Source organism: Oncorhynchus kisutch, linkage group LG14 (assembly GCF_002021735.2).
Source record: "Oncorhynchus kisutch isolate 150728-3 linkage group LG14, Okis_V2, whole genome shotgun sequence".
NCBI classification, from domain to species: Eukaryota; Metazoa; Chordata; class Actinopteri; order Salmoniformes; family Salmonidae; genus Oncorhynchus; species Oncorhynchus kisutch.
In genome coordinates this window covers 77,161,791-77,179,871 of record NC_034187.2, presented here as the reverse complement: position 1 = coordinate 77,179,871, position 18,081 = coordinate 77,161,791, and the positions used below count along the sequence as shown (strand labels likewise).

Sequence of the window (18,081 nt, the reverse complement as noted above, 5' to 3'; positions counted from 1 at the left end):
TGTCTTCAGGAAGGCAGTAAGTTGCTGCGCAACAGCCTTTTCTAAAAGGTTTGAGAGGAATGGAAGATTCGATATAGGCCGATTAGTTTTTTATATTTTCTGGATCAAGGTTTGGCTTATTCAAGAGGCTTTATTACTGCCACTTTTAGTGAGTTTGGTACACATCCGGTGGATAGAGAGCCGTTTATTATGTTCAACATAGGAGGGCCAAGCACAGGAAGCAGCTCTTTCAGTAGTTTAGTTGGAATAGGGTCCAGTATGCAGCTTAAAGGTTTAGAGGCCATGATTATTTTCATCATTGTGTCAAGAGATGTATTACTAAAACACTTGAGCGTCTCTCTTGATCCTAGGTCCTGGGAGAGTTGTGCAGACTCAGGACAACTGAGCATTGAAGGAGTAAGCAGATTTAAAGAGGAGTCCGTAATTTGCTTTCTAATAATCATAATCTTTTCCTCAAAGAAGTTCATGAATTTATCACTGCTAAAGTGAAAGTCATCCTCTCTTGGGGAATGCTGCTTTTTAGTTAGCTTTGCGACAGTATCAAAAAGGAATTTCGGATTGTTCTTATTTTCCTCAATTAAGTTAGAAAAATAGGATGATCGAGCAGCAGTAAGGGCTCTTCGGTACTGCACGGTACTGTCTTTCCAAGCTAGTCGGAAGACTTCCAGTTTTGTGTGGCGCCATTTCCGTTCCAATTTTCTAGAAGCTTGCTTCAGAGCTCGGGTATTTTCTGTGTACCAGGGAGCTAGTTTCTTATGATAAATGTTTTTAGTTTTTAGGGGTGCAACTGCATCTAGGGTATTGCGCAAGGTTAAATTGAGTTCCTCAGTTAGGTGGTTAACTGATTTTTGTCCTCTGGCGTCTCTGACATCAAGGAATCTTTGTGTTGTCTGTGAATTTATAGCACGACTTTTGATGTTCCTTGGTTGGGGTCTGAGCAGATTATTTGTTGCAATTGCAAACGTAAGAAAATGGTGGTCCGATAGTCCAGGATTATGAGGAAAAACATTAAGATCCACAACATTTATTCCATGGGACAAAACTAGGTCCAGCGTATGACTGTGACAGTGAGTGGGTCCAGAGACATTACACATACAGAAGTTTTAAAAACAATAAAGACATTACAAATGTCATTGATATATATATATATACATATATATATAATGTGTGTGTTTTAACAATGTACAAATGGTTAAAGGACACAAGATAAAATAAATAAGCATAAATATGGGTTGTATTTACAATGGTGTTTGTTCTTCACTCTCTCTCTCTGCAGTGTTTCTGTGATTTGGACCATACATATATGGCGAATGTGAGCGTCAGTGGAGACTTCTGCCAGGCACAGCACCTCGCCTTCGTGGACAAGTGAATCGTCCGCCCCCCTCAGGACTACGCTACCCAGAAGCCCCCCTGAAGCCAGCACACTGGGAACCTCTGTCTCCTCCAACGTCCCCTGGGATATCGCGTAGTCCAAGGCCAAATTGCCCAGCTCTGTCCCCTGAGCGGCCAATAAGAAAACTGCCTAGTTCTTCTCTACTTCCTGCTTTCTCTCCCAGAAGCCAATCACATACCACTCTCCTGAATGGGGTAAAATCTGAATGTCCGATTGGATGACTGGTGGATAGTCTCTGCATTAGTTTTTATTTTTAAATATTTATTTTTTTATATTTTTTTACACCCCCCCCCCCCCCACCCCCGTGGAGTCTTGTGGACTAGATCATCCAGTTTTTTTGTTACCCCTCTTTTTATGTAAACCTTCACTTTGCCATCCACGTGTTTCCCACACCGTCCTCCACCTCTTCCCTTCGTTGTCCTGTTTTTTATTTATTTTTTTAAACCTACAGAATTCTACAAGTCCTTGCTGACATCTGAGCCAAAAGTAGTCATCCTTCTTGTAAGAGATTCTAAGTATTTAATTGTAATTGTTTTCAAAGCCGTCTCGCCAACATGAACCGCCCTGCAGCAGTGGAGATTACCTACGAGGGCATGAGGTTCCTCATCACACACAACCCCACCAACGCCACGCTCAACAAGTTCACTGAGGTGAGGCCGCCGTGTGTGTGCATGTATAACCATTCAATGCTCAAGTTCACTCTGGAGAGACTTACACATACGTCTGACGACGTGCATCAATATCCTCACCAATACCGACAATAACAAACTCACTTCAACCAACAATTAAACATAAGCATTTTAGAGTATATGTTTTTTGCCTCTCTCTCCCTCGCTGTGTCTCCCTCGCTGTCTCTCGCAATCGCTGTGTCTCCCTCGCTGTCTCTCTCCCTCGCTGTCTCTCGCAATCGCTGTCTCTCTCCCTCGCTGTCTCTCGCAATCGCTGTGTCTCCCTCGCTGTCTCTCGCAATCGCTGTGTCTCCCTCGCTGTCTCTCTCCCTCGCTGTCTCTCTCCCTCGCTGTGTCTCCCTCGCTGTCTCTCGCAATCGCTGTCTCTCCCTCGCTGTCTCTCTCCCTCGCTGTCTCTCTCCCTCGCTGTGTCTCCCTCGCTGTCTCTCGCAATCGCTGTGTCTCCCTCGCTGTCTCTCGCAATCGCTGTCTCTCTCCCTCGCTGTCTCTCGCAATCGCTGTGTCTCCCTCGCTGTCTCTCGCAATCGCTGTGTCTCCCTCGCTGTCTCTCGCAATCGCTGTGTCTCCCTCGCTGTCTCTCGCAATCGCTGTGTCTCCCTCGCTGTCTCTCGCAATCGCTGTGTCTCCCTCGCTGTCTCTCGCAATCGCTGTGCCTCCCTCGCTGTCTCTCGCAATCGCTGTGCCTCCCTCGCTGTCTCTCGCAATCGCTGTGTCTCCCTCGCTGTCTCTCGCAATCGCTGTCTCTCCCTCGCTGTCTCTCGCAATCGCTGTCTCTCCCTCGCTGTCTCTCGCAATCGCTGTCTCTCCCTCGCTGTCTCTCGCAATCGCTGTGTCTCCCTCGCTGTCTCTCGCAATCGCTGTGTCTCCCTCGCTGTCTCTCGCAATCGCTGTCTCTCTCGCAATCGCTGTGTCTGTCTCTCTCAGGAGCTGAAGAAGTTTGAGGTGAACACGCTGGTGAGAGTGTGTGACGCCACCTACGACAAGGCCCCAGTGGAGAAGGAGGGGATTGAAGTTATGGTGAGGATAACACACATGCGTGCACACACACACACTCCTAGAGGGCAGTCAGAATTTATACTGAACCAAAACCGGATCCCTTTGTTTCCTTCCGAGGAATTGAGTGTAGTTGGATTCACTTTCTTTTTCATGGAATGTCAAATAAAACAGGTGGGGTTGCCCCTCTGGAGAAATTGTGTTAGTTGAGAACAGAGGAAGTCTGCCTCCTGCAGTGTGCTGAGCGAATGGATGGAGAACAGGAAGGTATCTCTGGCTCAGATCCAGATGAATTGGGCTCCACCCAGGCCTTCTTGCTCTGTGTGTTTCTCTCTTACTGTATTGTACAACATAATACAACAACTTTTTTATTCAGCTGTCCCACAGGTGATTCAGGAAAACCAGAGACCCTTTGTGTTTGGGAGAGTCCTTGATAGTGATCACCACCCCTGGTCCTGGAGTGTTCCTCTCCCCATTCTGCCTGTCACTCTCCAATGCATTGGATTAAATGTTTGAGAAGGATAGCAGAATTTTGAAAGCATGGCTGATTGGCAAACTACAGTGAAAAGCAATTAGTAACACAACCCTTTCAGTTCTTGTCTTTGTCACTTTTCAAATATGAAACAGGATCTGTGACAGTTGCCTACATAAAACTGGCCCATGATATCATAGGACAGACGGAGAGAGAGAGAGAAGGCTGCGACAGGCAGAGGATGATATGGGAGAGCGAGATGTGCTAAGCCATAGCTGAGACTGAGTCAGCACAAGTACAGAGGCTCAGATGGTCAGGCTGTCTGCCAGGACACACACACACAGTACTTCAGCATATCAAGCTTCCCAACTTAGACACACATGATACAGCTGCTCTGCTTCAATCAGGCTTTGAATCCTGCACTGCCTTTGAGCATTGTGCACTGGTTAATCTTTAAGTCTGTTGACTCACCCGTGGGTCAATCTAAGTAACATTAATAAATACATCTGTCTATTTAAGATGGAGATGGGGTTGCGTCTCCATCCACCGCAGCAGCCTACGGCGGGCTTCCGTATTTGCGGTGGAAGGTGGCCGTGTTTCAGCTGTTTGTCAGACCATGAGACTTCCTGAAAATTGGCCTTCTCACGACAATGTCTGTAGCATCCAAACAGTTTGGCTTATAAAACTATTATGACCCCTCTATGGAAAGGGGAGACTCTCACAAACATGATGGAGTTCACCGTTTTGCTCTATGACCCCCACAAATGTCACGAGACTAATCAGAAGGTAACCCCCACAAACAAATGGAAGTATGGCGGTAGTTTTGAGCAAACAAAGATGTTTCCTTAGTTTTCTTATAAACTCAGCAAACTTAATGTGTAAATATTTGTATGAACATAAGACTCAACAACCTGAGACAAAAGCTGAACAAGTTCCACAGACATTATTCCATTTCTGTTAGTCACATATGTCCCTTAACAAAGGGGAGGTCCAAATCAAAAGTAACAGTCAGTATCTGGTGTGGCCACCAGCTGCATTAAGTACTGCAATACATATTTTCCTCATGGACTGCACCAGATTTGCCAGTTCTTGCTGTGAGATGTTACCCCACTCTTCCACCAAGGCACCTGCCAGTTCCCGGACATTTCTGGGGGGAATGGCCCTAGCCATCACCCTCCGATCTAACCGGTCCGATACGTGCTCAATGGGATTGAGATCCGAGTTCTTCGCTGGCCATGGCAGAACACTGACATTCCTGTCTTGCAAGAAATCACACACAGAACGAGCAATATGGCTGGTGGTATTGTCATGCTGGAGGGTCAGGTCAGGATGAGCCTGCAGGAAGGGTACCACATGAGGGAGGAGGAAGTCTTCCCTGAGGATGTCTTCCCTGTAACACACAACATTGAGATTGCCTGCAATGACAACAAGCTCAGTCCGATGATGCTGTGACACACCGCCCCAGACCATGATGGATCCCCCACCTCTAAATCAATCCCGCTCCAGAGTACAGGCCTCGACGTAACACTCATTCCTTCGATGATAAATCTGACCATCGCCCCTGGTGAGACAAAACTGCGACTTGTCAGTGAAGAACACTTTTTGCCAGTCCTATGTGGTCCAGCGACAGTGGGTTTGTGCACATAAGCGACATTGCCGGTGATGTCTGGTGAGGACCTGCCTTACAACAGGCCTACAAGCCCTCAGTCCAGCCTCAGCCTTTTGTGGACAATCTGAGCACTGATGGAGGGATTGTGCGTTCCTGGTGTAACTCGGGCAGTTGTTCTTGCCATCCTGTACCTGTCCCGCAGGTGTGATGTTCGGGTTTTCCGATCCTGTGCACGTGTTGTTACACATGGTCTGCCACCGTGAGGACGATCAGCTGTCCGTCCTGTCTCAGTGTAGTGCCGACTTAGGCGTCTCACAGTACAGACATTGCAATTTCTTGCTCAAGTCACATTTGCAGTCCTCATGCCTCCTTGCAGCATGCCTAAGGCACGTTCACGCAGATGAGCAGGGACCCTGGGCATCTTTCTTTTAGTATTTTTCATAGGACACTAAAGAGGCCTTTCTACTGACTAAGTTTTCATAACTGTGACCGTAACTTCTCTAGGCTCGATGGGATGCTATCCGGACGTGAAAATACCTCCCTCTAGCCTAGAGGTTCATTGCCTACCGTCTGTAAGCTGTTAGTATCTTAACGACCGTTCCACAGGTGCATGTTCATTAATTGTTTAACGGTTCATTGAACAAGTATGGGAAACAGTGTTTAAGCCCTTTACAATGAAGATCTGTGAAGCTTTTTGGATTTTTAAGAATTACCCTTGAAAGGCAGGGTCCTTCATCTCCTAGATATGACACACTTCAAAACCTTATTTCATATGATTCATTTTTTCGCTGTTTATGAAAATTATTCAATGTGTTTCTATGGCCTATAGTAGTGAAGGCCAAATTAAATATTTTATTCAATTTAAATGTATACTTTAAAGGGTTCTAAAAATGTAAAATCAAATTGCTAAATTATCTATGGTAAGACCATCTTTAAACAATTCCATATGTTAGCTTAGTACCTAGCCCTTAAATGAACTCCCAGCCCTTGGTTTGATCCATGTTGATGTTCTTGTCCCTCATCCTCTGCAGGACTGGCCCTTTGATGATGGTGCCCCGCCCCCCACCAAGATAGTGGATGACTGGTTGAACCTGCTTAAGACCAAGTTCAGAGGCGAGCCTGGCTGCTGTATTGCCGTGCACTGTGTGGCGGGGCTGGGTCGGTGAGTGTGTTAACCTGTGTGTGTCTAAGTGGGCCAGGTGAGTTTAATGAGTGTAAGTGGCCTTGATTACAATGTTTCATGTTAAGCCTGGTTCTCTGTGGTCTCCAGGTTCCACGATCTGCTCTGTTCTGTTGGCTTCTCTCTTTAGCCTACATATCCCCCATGTCTTATCAATCTCTCTCTGTCTATTAACCTGCTAGCAATAGACTGGTGCTTCTGTGGTTCTACCGGCTATTCTCATCCCACTTTATAGCTAGCTTCTCTGCTGTCGGCACCACTGTCTCTGTTAAGCTATCCTGCTAGTCTTTTTCTCTGGTGTATGCGCTGGATTAATTCTCTCTGTAGTGTTGACCTCTGTCTCGCTTTGCCATACTGGTTCTCCAGGGTAGAGTATGCTTTAGCCTCCTCATCCTCTCTCTATAGCTTCTGTATGATTAGCTCTGGCCTCCTCATCCTCTCTCTATAGCTTCTGTGTGATTTGAGCTTTAGCCTTCTCATCCTCTCTCTATAGCTTCTGTGTGATTTGAGCTTTAGCCTCCTCATCCTCTCTCTATAGCTTCTGTGTGATTAGCTTTAGCCTCCTCATCCTCTCTATAGCTTCTGTGTGATTTAGCTTTAGCCTCATCCTCTCTATAGCTTCTGTGTGATTAGCTTTAGCCTCCTCATCCTCTCTATAGCTTCTGTGTGATTTGAGCTTTAGCCTCCTCATCCTCTCTCTATAGCTTCTGTGTGATTAGCTTTAGCCTCCTCATCCTCTCTCTATAGCTTCTGTGTGATGTAGCTTTAGCCTCCTCATCCTCTCTATAGCTTCTGTGTGATTTAGCTTTAGCCTCCTCATCCTCTCTATAGCTTCTGTGTGATTTAGCTTTAGCCTCCTCATCCTCTCTCTATAGCTTCTGTGTGATTAGCTTTATCCTCTCTCATCCTCTCTCCCTGTTAGCCTGGTTCTCCAGGGTGTGCTGCTGTACACCATTCCACAGAGGGCTGTGTGTCTGCGGGTTTTCGCTTCTCCCCTGTACTCTAGGTCTTAATGTAATAGAAAAAGAAAAACAGCCCTCCGTGGAATGAGTTTGACACCCCTGCCATAGAGATCCCCTTCCGCAGTCTTCCAAGACGGGTTCCACACTACTCACACCTGTCCAGGGTTATTGATTCAGTGCATTGCTTAGACCCGTGTTTCCCACCTCCAGTAACCCCAACAGCCCACCTTTTTGTTGTAGCCCCAGACAAACATACCTGATTCAACTCATTGAGACCCTGATGATTAGTTGACAACTTGAATCAGGTGTGCTTGTTTCCTTGTGGGGACCAGCGAAATGTCCCCACTTGTCCAAATGGTCCTTGTTTGACTATCCTTGTGGGGACTTCTGGTGCCCATATGGATAGTAAAACACACACACACACATTTCTGTGGGCTCTGTAAGCAGTGGTGCTGGTCAGACAGACCTGTTTTTCTACATGAATCTCCTGGTGCTGTGTTTACTGCAGTCCTCAGGGCCGGCAGCATTCTGATGCTCTTATTCACACCAACCAGCCACAGCCTTTAGAGACTCAGGGTGTGGGAGGAGTTGTTAGTGGTTGTTTTTCTACAGTTTTTCCCTCTCACTCACTCTCTTGCACCTTCTCACTTTCTATCTTGTGTCTGCCAGGGTTTCCGTTAGCCGGTAATTGCCGGTATTCAGCGATACATTAAAAGTCGATTTTAAAATAAGGTTGCTGTCAGCTAGTCAAAAAAACAATCCTGTTGCTAAGTAATTTTATTAATTGATGTAAATATCAGTGGATGTAAATACATTTTGACCGTCATGCTTATTGGTCTATAGGTTAATTAGCCACATTTTTTACATTTTCGTTAGTCGTCATGTTAATGATACGCGCGTAGCATATAGCGCTTACTTTGAGTGGAATATCTTGTCAGACAGCGCTAGCGCTACTGCTGCTTTTATAAGCCCAGTCATTGCGCAACCATTCTAAATGCAATTGTATGTTAACTGTTTTTATGGCCATGATTTGAAAAGAGCTACTATTTTTATTTCTCAACTGGTAATTGAAGTGCGCCTCCGATTCGCCATTCAAGTGCAAAGGCAATGGTAGGCAGGCTATCAGCACATCACCCACCACTGTGCAATGTGAGCTGGAGGTAGTATGCATTTTGAAAACATATACTTAATTGTTTTACTTCATTATTAGGCATGGCTTGTGTTAAAGTAGGCTAGGCCAAATCTGACCATAGAAAGGCAATTATTTTATCAAAACGTACTCCTATGCCATGCCTTCCCATGTCTGGAATACACTGCCATCAGACACACACAACTGACCCACCTATCACACTTTCACAAAAACATGACGACATGGCTAAAGGTCAGTCAGATTTGTGAACATAATCCCTAGCTGCTTTCCATGTTGTCTGTAGCTTGTGAGGTGTGGAAATAATTTTTTGCTTTTATGGGTTTTGTCTTTTTGTGCTATGTTTCTCTGTCTGCATGCTATGTCCCATGTTGCTCTGTCTCATGTTTCTCTGTCTGCATGCTTATGTCTCATGTTTCTCTGTCTGCATGCTTATGTCCCATGTTTCTCTGTCTGCATGCTTATGTCCCATGTTTCTCTGTCTGCATGCTTATGTCCCATGTTGCTCTGTCTGCATGCTTATGTCCCATGTTGCTCTGTCTGCATGCTTATGTCCCATGTTTCTCTGTCTGCATGCTTATGTCTCATGTTTTCTCTGTCTGCATGCTTATGTCTCATGTTTTCTCTGTCTGCATGCTTATGTCTCATGTTTTCTCTGTCTGCATGCTTATGTCCCATGTTTCTCTGTCTGCATGCTTATGTCCCATGTTGCTCTGCGTTTGCTCACTGCTCATTGATTGTATTGTAATTGTTTTTAATAACCTGCCCAGGGACTGGTTGAAAATTAGCCGGGTGGCTAAAACTGGCATTTTTACTGAAACGTTGATTAATGTGCACTGTCCCTATAAAAATAAATACAAACTCAAAAAGTTAATTGCTATTGGTTTTCATATCAACTTTCATTGTCCAGAAGCCAAAGGCCTAATCTTAGTCATATTAGCAACCCATTGTAGTTGTTGCCTGTTTAGATTCCCACTCTAAGTTTCTGACAGATGTATCTGACACATGTGGAACTGCTTGCATCAGGTGCTCTGTTTACAATGGTGTTTCCCTGCAAATTAGTTTGAAAATGATGTTTTATTGGCTGATCATTACAGGAGTTGCATGTTCTGTTTAGCTAAATTACCATAATCAAAATGTGATTTCTGTCATTCTGCGCAACGTGGGTAGAATCCCTAATGGTTTTATGCACCCAAAGTATTGACTTAACTCATTTTGTTACGTTAAAGCCTTATTCTAAAATTGATTCAATTGTTTGACAAAAACAATCTATAAACACTACCCCGTAAACAAAAACACTAAGATTTTTTTCTCTATTTTATGCTAAATAAAAAACGGATCACATTTATAAGTATTCAGACCATGTACTTTGTTGAAGCAGCTTTGGCAGCGATTACAGCCTCGAGTCTTCTTGGGTATGATGCTACAAGCTTGGCACATCTGTATTTGGAGAGTTTCTTCCATTCCTCTGCAGATCCTCAAGCTCTGTCAGGTTGGATTGGGAGTGTTGCTGCACAGCTATTTTCAGGTTTCTCCAGAGATGCTATTCTGGGCACTGGCTTGGCCACTCAAGGACATTGAGACTTGTTCTAAAGCTACTCATGCGTCGTCTTGGCTGTGTGCTTAGGGTCGTTGTCCTGTTGGAAGGTGAAATTTCGCCCCAGTCCGAGGTCCTGAGCACGCTGGAGTAGGTTTTCGTTAAGGATCTCTGTACTTTTCTCTGTTCCTTTCCTTCGATCCTGACTATTTTCCCAGTTCCTGAAAAACATCCACACAGTATGCTACCGCCACCATGCCAGGTTGCCAAGCATCATGTCTGGAGGAATTCAGGCCAAAGAGTTCAATCTTGGTTTCATCAGACCCGAGAATCTTGTTTCTCATGGTCAGAGTCCTTTAGGTGCATTTTGGCAAATACCAAGCGGGCTGTCATGTGGCTTCTGTCTGGCCACAAAGGTCTGATTGGTGGAGTGCTGCAGAGATGGTTGTATGTCAGTGACCATTGGGTTCTTGTCACTTCCCTGACCAAGGCCTTTTTCTCTCGATTGCTCAGGTTGGCTGGGCGGCCAGCTCTAGGAATTCTTGGTGGTTCCAAACTTCTTCCATTTTAAGAATGATGGAGGCCACTGTGTTCTTGGGGACCTTCAATGCTGCAGACATTTTTTTTTGGTACCCTTCCCCAGATCTGTGCCTCGACACAATCCTGTCTCGGAGCTCTACGGACAATTCCTTCGACATCATGGTTTGTTTTTGCTCTGACATGCACTGTCAACTGTGGGACCTTATATAGACGTGTGTGTGCCTTTCAAAATCATGTCCAATCAATTGTATTTACCACAGGTGGACTCCCAAGTTTTAGAAACATCTCAAGGATGATGAATGGAAACAGGATCCATCTGAGCTCAACTTCGATTCTCATAGCAAAGGGTCTGAAATACTATGAAATACTATACTATTTTATATATATCAGCAAAAAAAGAAGCGTCCCTTTTTCAGGACCCTGTCTTTCAAAGGTAATTCTTTTAAGTCCAAATAACTTCACAGATCTTCATTGTAAAGGGTTTAAACACTGTTTCCCATGCTTGTTCAATGAACCATAAACAATTAATGAACATGCACCTGTGGAATGGTCATTAAGATACTAACAGCTTACAGACGGTAGGCAATGAACCTCTAGGCTAGAGGGAGGTATTTTCACGTCCGGATAGCATCCCATCGAGCCTAGAGAAGTTACGGTCACAGTTATGAAAACTTAGTCAGTAGAAAGGCCTCTTTAGTGTCCTATGAAAAATACTAAAAGAAAGATGCCCAGGGTCCCTGCTCATCTGCGTGAACGTGCCTTAGGCATGCTGCAAGGAGGCATGAGGACTGCAAATGTGACTTGAGCAAGAAATTGCAATGTCTGTACTGTGAGACGCCTAAGTCGGCACTACACTGAGACAGGACGGACAGCTGATCGTCCTCACGGTGGCAGACTACGTGTAACAACACCTGCACAGGATCGGAAAACCCGAACATCACACCTGTGGGACAGGTACAGGATGGCAAGAACAACTGCCCGAGTTACACCAGGAACGCACAATCCCTCCATCAGTGCTCAGACTGTACGCAATAGGCTAAGAGAGGCTGGACTGAGGGCTCGTAGGCCTGTTGTAAACAGGTCCTCACCAGACATCACCGGCAACAGCGTCATCTATGGGCACAAATCCACCATCGCTCGACCAGACAGGACTGGCAAAAAGTGCTCTTCACTGATGAGTCGCGGTTTTCTCTCACCAGGGGCGATTGTCGGATTTGTGTTTATCGTCGAAGGCATGAGCATTACACCGAGGCCTGTACTCTGGAGCGGGATCGATTTGGAGGTGGAGGGTCCGTCATGGTCTGGGGCGGTGTGTCACAGCATCATCGGACTGAGCTTGTTGTCATTGCAGGCAATCTCAACGATGTGCATTACAGGGAAGACTTCCTCCTCCCTCATGTGGTACCCTTCCTGCAGGCTCATCCTGACATGACCCTCCAGCATGACAATGTCACCAGCCATACTGCTCCTTCTGTGCGTGATTTCCTGCAAGACAGGAATGTCAGAGGAGGAGATGCACTGCAGTACTTAATGCAGCTGGTGGCCACACCAGATACTGACTGTTACTTTTGATTTGACACCCGCTTTGTTCAGGGACACATTATTCCATGTATTTTAGTCACATGTCTGTGGAACTTGTTCAGTTTGTCTCAGTTGTTGAATCTTATGTTCATACGAATATTTCCACATGTTCAGTTTGCTGAACATAAACGCAGTTGACAGTGAGAGGATGTTCTTTTTTTTTGCTGAGTTTAAACATACATTTGCAAAAAAAAATCTAAACCGGTTTTCGCTTTGTCATTATGGGGAATTGTGTGTAGATTGTAAAAAATCTCTTTAATCCATTTTAGGAAAAGGCTGTGGGAAAGGAAGGCATCTGAATACTTTTCCGTGTGCGCTATAGGTCCACATTTCTCAAACGGCCACTTCATTCTTCCCAGTCACATTGTCCAGCTCCACATTTTCCTAGCGGAAACCCTGGAATGCACAAAAGGGTGCTCGTTCTCATATTCCCTCTATCACTGTCCCTCCTCTCCCTCTTCTCTCTGAAAACCCACACAAGAATGCTCTGTCAGCTTTGAGTTTTGACATTCCGGGAATTGTTTAAGTTGCGGTGCATTTTTTTCTTCTTGAGAGGTTTGCTTACAGTAACACTTATCACACTTTGTGTGTGAATGTGATGCCCCAGTGGGGTTGCAGTGAACCCAGGCCACCCCCTGTGGGTTTCCCAGGCCAGGGTCTCAGCTTTACACTACACTGCTACCTACATAACCATGACACAGCATGCTTTACACTACATCACCACCCATGCTGGCTGGTATTTGTTGCGTGCTCATTTATTGACATATATATATATATTGTGTCTGTGCTGTAGAGCTCCAGTCATGGTGGCCTTAGCGCTGATTGAAACTGGGATGAAGTATGAGGATGCGGTGCAGTTCATACGACAGTAAGTACCACTAACTTCCACACCAATGGAGGCTGGTAAGGGAGGTGGGGTGAGGTGGGGGAGGCTTGTATGATATCAAACACGTTAGATACTGTTCCATTCCAGCTGTTACTATGAGCCTGTCCCTCCGATTTTAAGTGCCATTAGCCACCACTGTTCCACACATGGCATGGAGCCTAACCAATGTTTCTGTGCTGTCGAACATGTACTGTCATGTATTCTCTTCATTAGTTTGTTAGAATTTGCCCAGGGCACATATTGATTTGTGTGGATATTGTTGCATATGTGCTGCATGGTCTCTTGTGGGACAACTTTGTTGTTTTTCCTCCCTCCCCTCAGGAAGAGACGTGGAGCGTTCAACTCCAAGCAGCTTCTTTACCTGGAGAAATACAGACCCAAGATGCGTCTGCGGTTCAAGGATGCCAACGGCCCCAACTGTTGTGTCCAGTAAAGTGTCTGTGTGCAGCGTCTCATCAAGAATACAGCAGCTAGTGGGAACAACCTTATTCCAACCAAGGGGGGAGAGAACTATCAGTAATTATTGTGATTTGTTACCACTGAGACATGGCTAATTGATCACAGAATCAATTAATCAACGAGCGAATGATTACATTTGAATGAATGCAAATCTAGGGGTCCAACCAGCCGAACCAATGAACAAGAAGGTCAACGCACACAGATATAGGCCCGCCTCCAAGTTACCAGTGTCATAACACGGGCACATAATTCTTTTCAGCGTTTTTATTTTCAGCTTTGAATCATGGGATAGCTGTTTATTTTAAACCTACATCGAAGTTTTAACAAACAAAATCTACAAATGTTATCAATATTGACAATTTGTTTATTTTTCTATTAATGATATGAATTATGGATTTGCCCAGGGTTATGTACCTTTTTTTAAATGTTTGTAAACCCTTCAGCACATTAGAAGAAAAATGAAAAGTCACTGTCCATTTGGCTATTGATGTATTTTTGTACAACACAAAATCTCTGAAAAGTTCCACTTGAAAATGCAGTAATGTTTTTCTCTCTACCCCACTTGCTTGATGTCACTTTTTAATTACTGGGTTGGCTGGGTTTTAAATATGTCCGCTGTATTTATTCACTGGCTGTAACTAGCAAGGCAGTCTGGGGTTGGGGGCAAGGACACTTTTCTGTTTCTCATTTTATTCTAGAGCCATGTTTTCATTTTCTTAAAAAAATAATTAAATACAATCTTGCGGGAGTGCAATATTCAGTCCACCTCGGAAAAGACCCCAAACCCCCTTATGACCATCACACACAGAGCCAGTTTCACAGGAAGACACTTGGCTAGTCTTACTGTAGGTACTTTTTTCCATTCACCAAGGCTGCTTACTGGGTTTCCAATAGGACTTTCCTACAATGACTGTGCATGCACACACACACACACACACACACACACAATGATCTCAACCGTTAATCCCTAGTCTCACTCTGAAGGAAAAGAAAGCAAATGGTCAGTTTCTTTTTTATCTTACCCATTTTGAAGATATCCTCAATTCCTATTGGTTTTAAAATAAATAAAGAAATGGAGATGAGATTTACCTTGTATGATGTTTCCTCACCTTTTCCACATTTTAGAGCATTTGAAATGACCACCTATATTTTGGTCTACTTGTCTTTTCCATTCCTGCATAACATTTTGTGGCATGAGGAATTGAGGAGTCACGCTATCATGGCAAATGTATCAATCATCTCTTTGATATGGATCACGTCTCATCACCAGGCAAGGTGATCCTGAACGCGCGGCAGGTAACCAAGCGGTTAAGAGCATTGGGCCCATAACCGAAAGGTTGCTGGTTCAAATCCCTTTGCTGACTAGGTGAAAAATCTGTCTGTGCCCTTGAGCACAGCACTTAACCCTAAATGCTCTGGATAAGCGTGTGTGTGCTAAATGACTTGAATGTTACCCACAAGTCAAAAGGAACAGAGGACATTCAACCAATACTTGGGAGGACCAGAGCTTTAGGCTAATGTATGGAAACCCACCATGGGGTGTAAACAGCTGGGGGCCTTTCAACTGCGTAAATGTCTTATTCTGGCGCGCATGGAGTCTAGGATTTGCATGCTCAACAAATTATTAGGATTTATCAAACTGTCTTGTGCAACATACATGCTTTCATTCACAGAATACTATAACCCTGCATTCACATGATGGTAACCACCACAACGCCATAATTTGCTTTAGAAAAAGCGCAATGGCAAATGGTCACATTTCTGTTGGTGTGAGCAGAATGTTTTAATGTTTTGCAGCAACACTGGCTACACATTCTGCAAGATTGATGTTCTGTTGAACAATTTGAAAGTAGGGGAGAGCCGGAACTAAAGTGACACTGGGCGAAAGTAATACGCCTATATTCACAAAAACTAGAAGAAAGTAGTGAAGTCGGCACGTTCCTAATGTGGAGGATGACCCAACAACAACAACCCAATCCGACCATGTTTTGCCGAGTAATCAACAGTGATTTTGTGCAAAGCAAGTAATAAAATTACAAAAATGGACAAAGTGTTTCTCGGTTGTAGAGGAGTTTAAGGTTCCAAACATGTCAGTTTCTTAGCCCATTTAGTGTCTAAATGACAGGTTTGAAGCATCAAGCTAGCTAGTCTTGTGTGTTAGCCTGGGAGAAGTTACAGGAGAGACGGATGGGGAAAATGTCAAAACTGATGACGTGGTATAAAATAACTTAAGCACGGGCCATTGTCTCCTGATCCATATTGCCTTTAATGTTAGCAAAATATCAACAAGTGACAGTGTTTTGAAAAATTATGACAGAATTATGCCTTAATCAATTGACTTGATGGATCAGCTTCTCACAAACTTTCGATAGAATAAACATCTTTAACCACTAACCTATCAACAAACGAGGAGCGAGCATGACTAGGACAGCTGGAGCGAACCTGATTGGTAGAGCTCGGCATTACTGATTTAAGGAATAAACAAAAGGAGGGTGGTTTGGCGTATGATGCAAACATCTAGCAACCCAAAAGGTTGTGCGTTCGAATCTCCACAGACAATTTTAGCAACTTTGTAAACGCATGCTATTTTATGAATCTACTTAGCGTGTTAGCTAACCTTTCACCTAACCCAATCGTAACCTTAACCCTCTTAAATATAATTGGCGTCATAAAAAAAATTTCCCATAAAAATATCTGTTTTAAGCTAGAGATATCTCAATGTACTGCATCCACTGATATCTGCATCTTCGGTGGAAGTTGGCAGCGCTACAGCAGTGTTTTGTTAGACCATGAGACATCCCCGAAATCGATCTTATGAAAAGGTCTGTAGCGTTATGCCCTCTATGGAAAGGTTACTCTCACCTACATGTTGGTGGTTTTGCTCTATGGACCTCACAAGCGTCACAGGAAGCATTTGATGTCGGTACCGCCGATCGGTCGGTCAACTTCTGTCGAACGTCCGGATAGTTAGGGCTACACACTAATATGACCCCTTTATGGAAAGGTGAGTCTCTAACACACGTTGTTTTTGCTCTAGGACACCCACAAGCCTCGGCTGAAGGTGGCCCGGCACCAGTTCCAAAAAATGAATGGAAGTAGTTCAGGGCCAAAATATGTGTACATGTTTTTTAAAATAGTTTCCTGATCTTACAGATATAGGGCAGACCATAGACTACAAAATATGGACGACGCCATCGATGACATCACCCTATTGCTTCCTATGAGAATGCTCAGTGGCGCATTTGATCAGGATGTTTTATTTCAGCGTGTCGCCATCTTGCTCTATGGAGGGGTAAGGTGAAGGGCTAGCTAACAAGTAGTCCATATTTTGTACAGTCTATGGGCTGTCTAAGAGAATTAAGATCCGGAAACAAATTTTTGTACACATTTCAAATCAAATAGTATTATTGGTCACATACACATGGCTTCCACAACTACATAATACACACAATTCCAAAAGGGATGCTAATAAGAATATGTACATATAAATATATGGATGAGCGATGGCATAGGCAAGATGCAATAGATGGTATAAAATACAGTGTATACATATGAAGCTTGTTGGCATCCTAGAGCAAAACATCATGTACATGTTCGTGAGAGAAACATTGCATGCACAGTTTGAGCTACTATAAGAACTGACGTTGCAGGCTAGCTCAGTGCTGCCCCCTCTGACGGAGTATCTCAATGTGAAGGTCAACCGAGGTACTGCAGGCTAGCTCAGTGCTGCCCCCTCTGACGGAGTATCTCAATGTGAAGGTCAACCGAGGTACTGCAGGCTAGCTCAGTGCTGCCCCCTCTGACGGAGTATCTCAATTTAACCCGAGGTACTGCTGTCATAACCCACGAAACTGTCTTTATAAAGTAATCGGTTCAAGGACAAACATCTGGGGAAATAGAAGCAATTATTGGTACCATGATTGTATAAAACAAATATCCACAAATATTAAGCACGAAGATAGCTATTTCCCCATTCACTAAAATCAGGGATCCAGTTTTCTGGAAACAACGCCTGCTGTACCAAGGTCGGTCTTCAACTTGACATCCTCAATGTGAGGGGACAGACACCTTCAAAACCAAATCCCTTTAGATTTTTTGGGGGACTCTGTTTTTCCATGTATGAATCTGTTACTCAATGCGTTTCTATGGGCTCATAGCGGTAAGGCCAAATTCAATGTTTCTTCAAATAGTTTACTATTTCTGTTATACCTGAAGGGTCCTAAAATTCTAAATCCAATATCTACATGATCCTTAGTTTGACCATCTTAAAACAATCAATATCCTAGCTTAGAATAGTAGATACACTTTCCCTTCAAGTTCAACAAAGATAAATACTAACCTTTGCACAAAAACTGGCGCAGTCGTCTTTGATAAATGAGCCCCCTGGAGAAGACTGCCCAGAACGGAGTGCTATGGAGAGTTGTCAACCTATATTCCCTGTGGAGCAATGGGACTAATAAGTAAGCTTCACATCAAACACAAACACTTCCTCTCAAGTAGCCTATTTATTTGCAGTTTAAGTATCTACAGGTTGGACGAGGGTCAGCCATCATCTTGGCCAAATATGGTGTACTCCTTTCCTGGGTCTTTCTGTCCACAGTATGTGTTTGTGAAAGGTTAGGGTTTTGAGTTG

At 44.2% G+C, this 18,081-nt stretch overlaps 1 protein-coding gene across 5 annotated transcripts in view; it reads left to right on the top strand.

The window, feature by feature from the left end:
* LOC109879403 (protein tyrosine phosphatase type IVA 2-like) overlaps positions 1 to 14,536 on the top strand; it is a 48,689-nt gene extending 34,153 nt beyond the window's left edge. For all 5 annotated transcript variants that reach the window (XM_031788985.1, XM_031788987.1, XM_031788988.1 and 2 more), the window contains exons 2-7: positions 1,277 to 1,587; positions 1,935 to 2,043; positions 3,007 to 3,099; positions 6,188 to 6,318; positions 12,897 to 12,971; positions 13,311 to 14,536. In XM_031788985.1, coding sequence (XP_031644845.1) covers positions 1,583 to 1,587; positions 1,935 to 2,043; positions 3,007 to 3,099; positions 6,188 to 6,318; positions 12,897 to 12,971; positions 13,311 to 13,422 — 525 coding nt within the window. In that variant the 5' untranslated portion in view covers positions 1,277 to 1,582 and the 3' untranslated portion in view covers positions 13,423 to 14,536. The remainder of the gene's footprint in view (positions 1 to 1,276; positions 1,588 to 1,934; positions 2,044 to 3,006; positions 3,100 to 6,187; positions 6,319 to 12,896; positions 12,972 to 13,310) is intronic.
* The last annotated feature ends 3,545 nt before the right edge of the window (positions 14,537 to 18,081 follow it).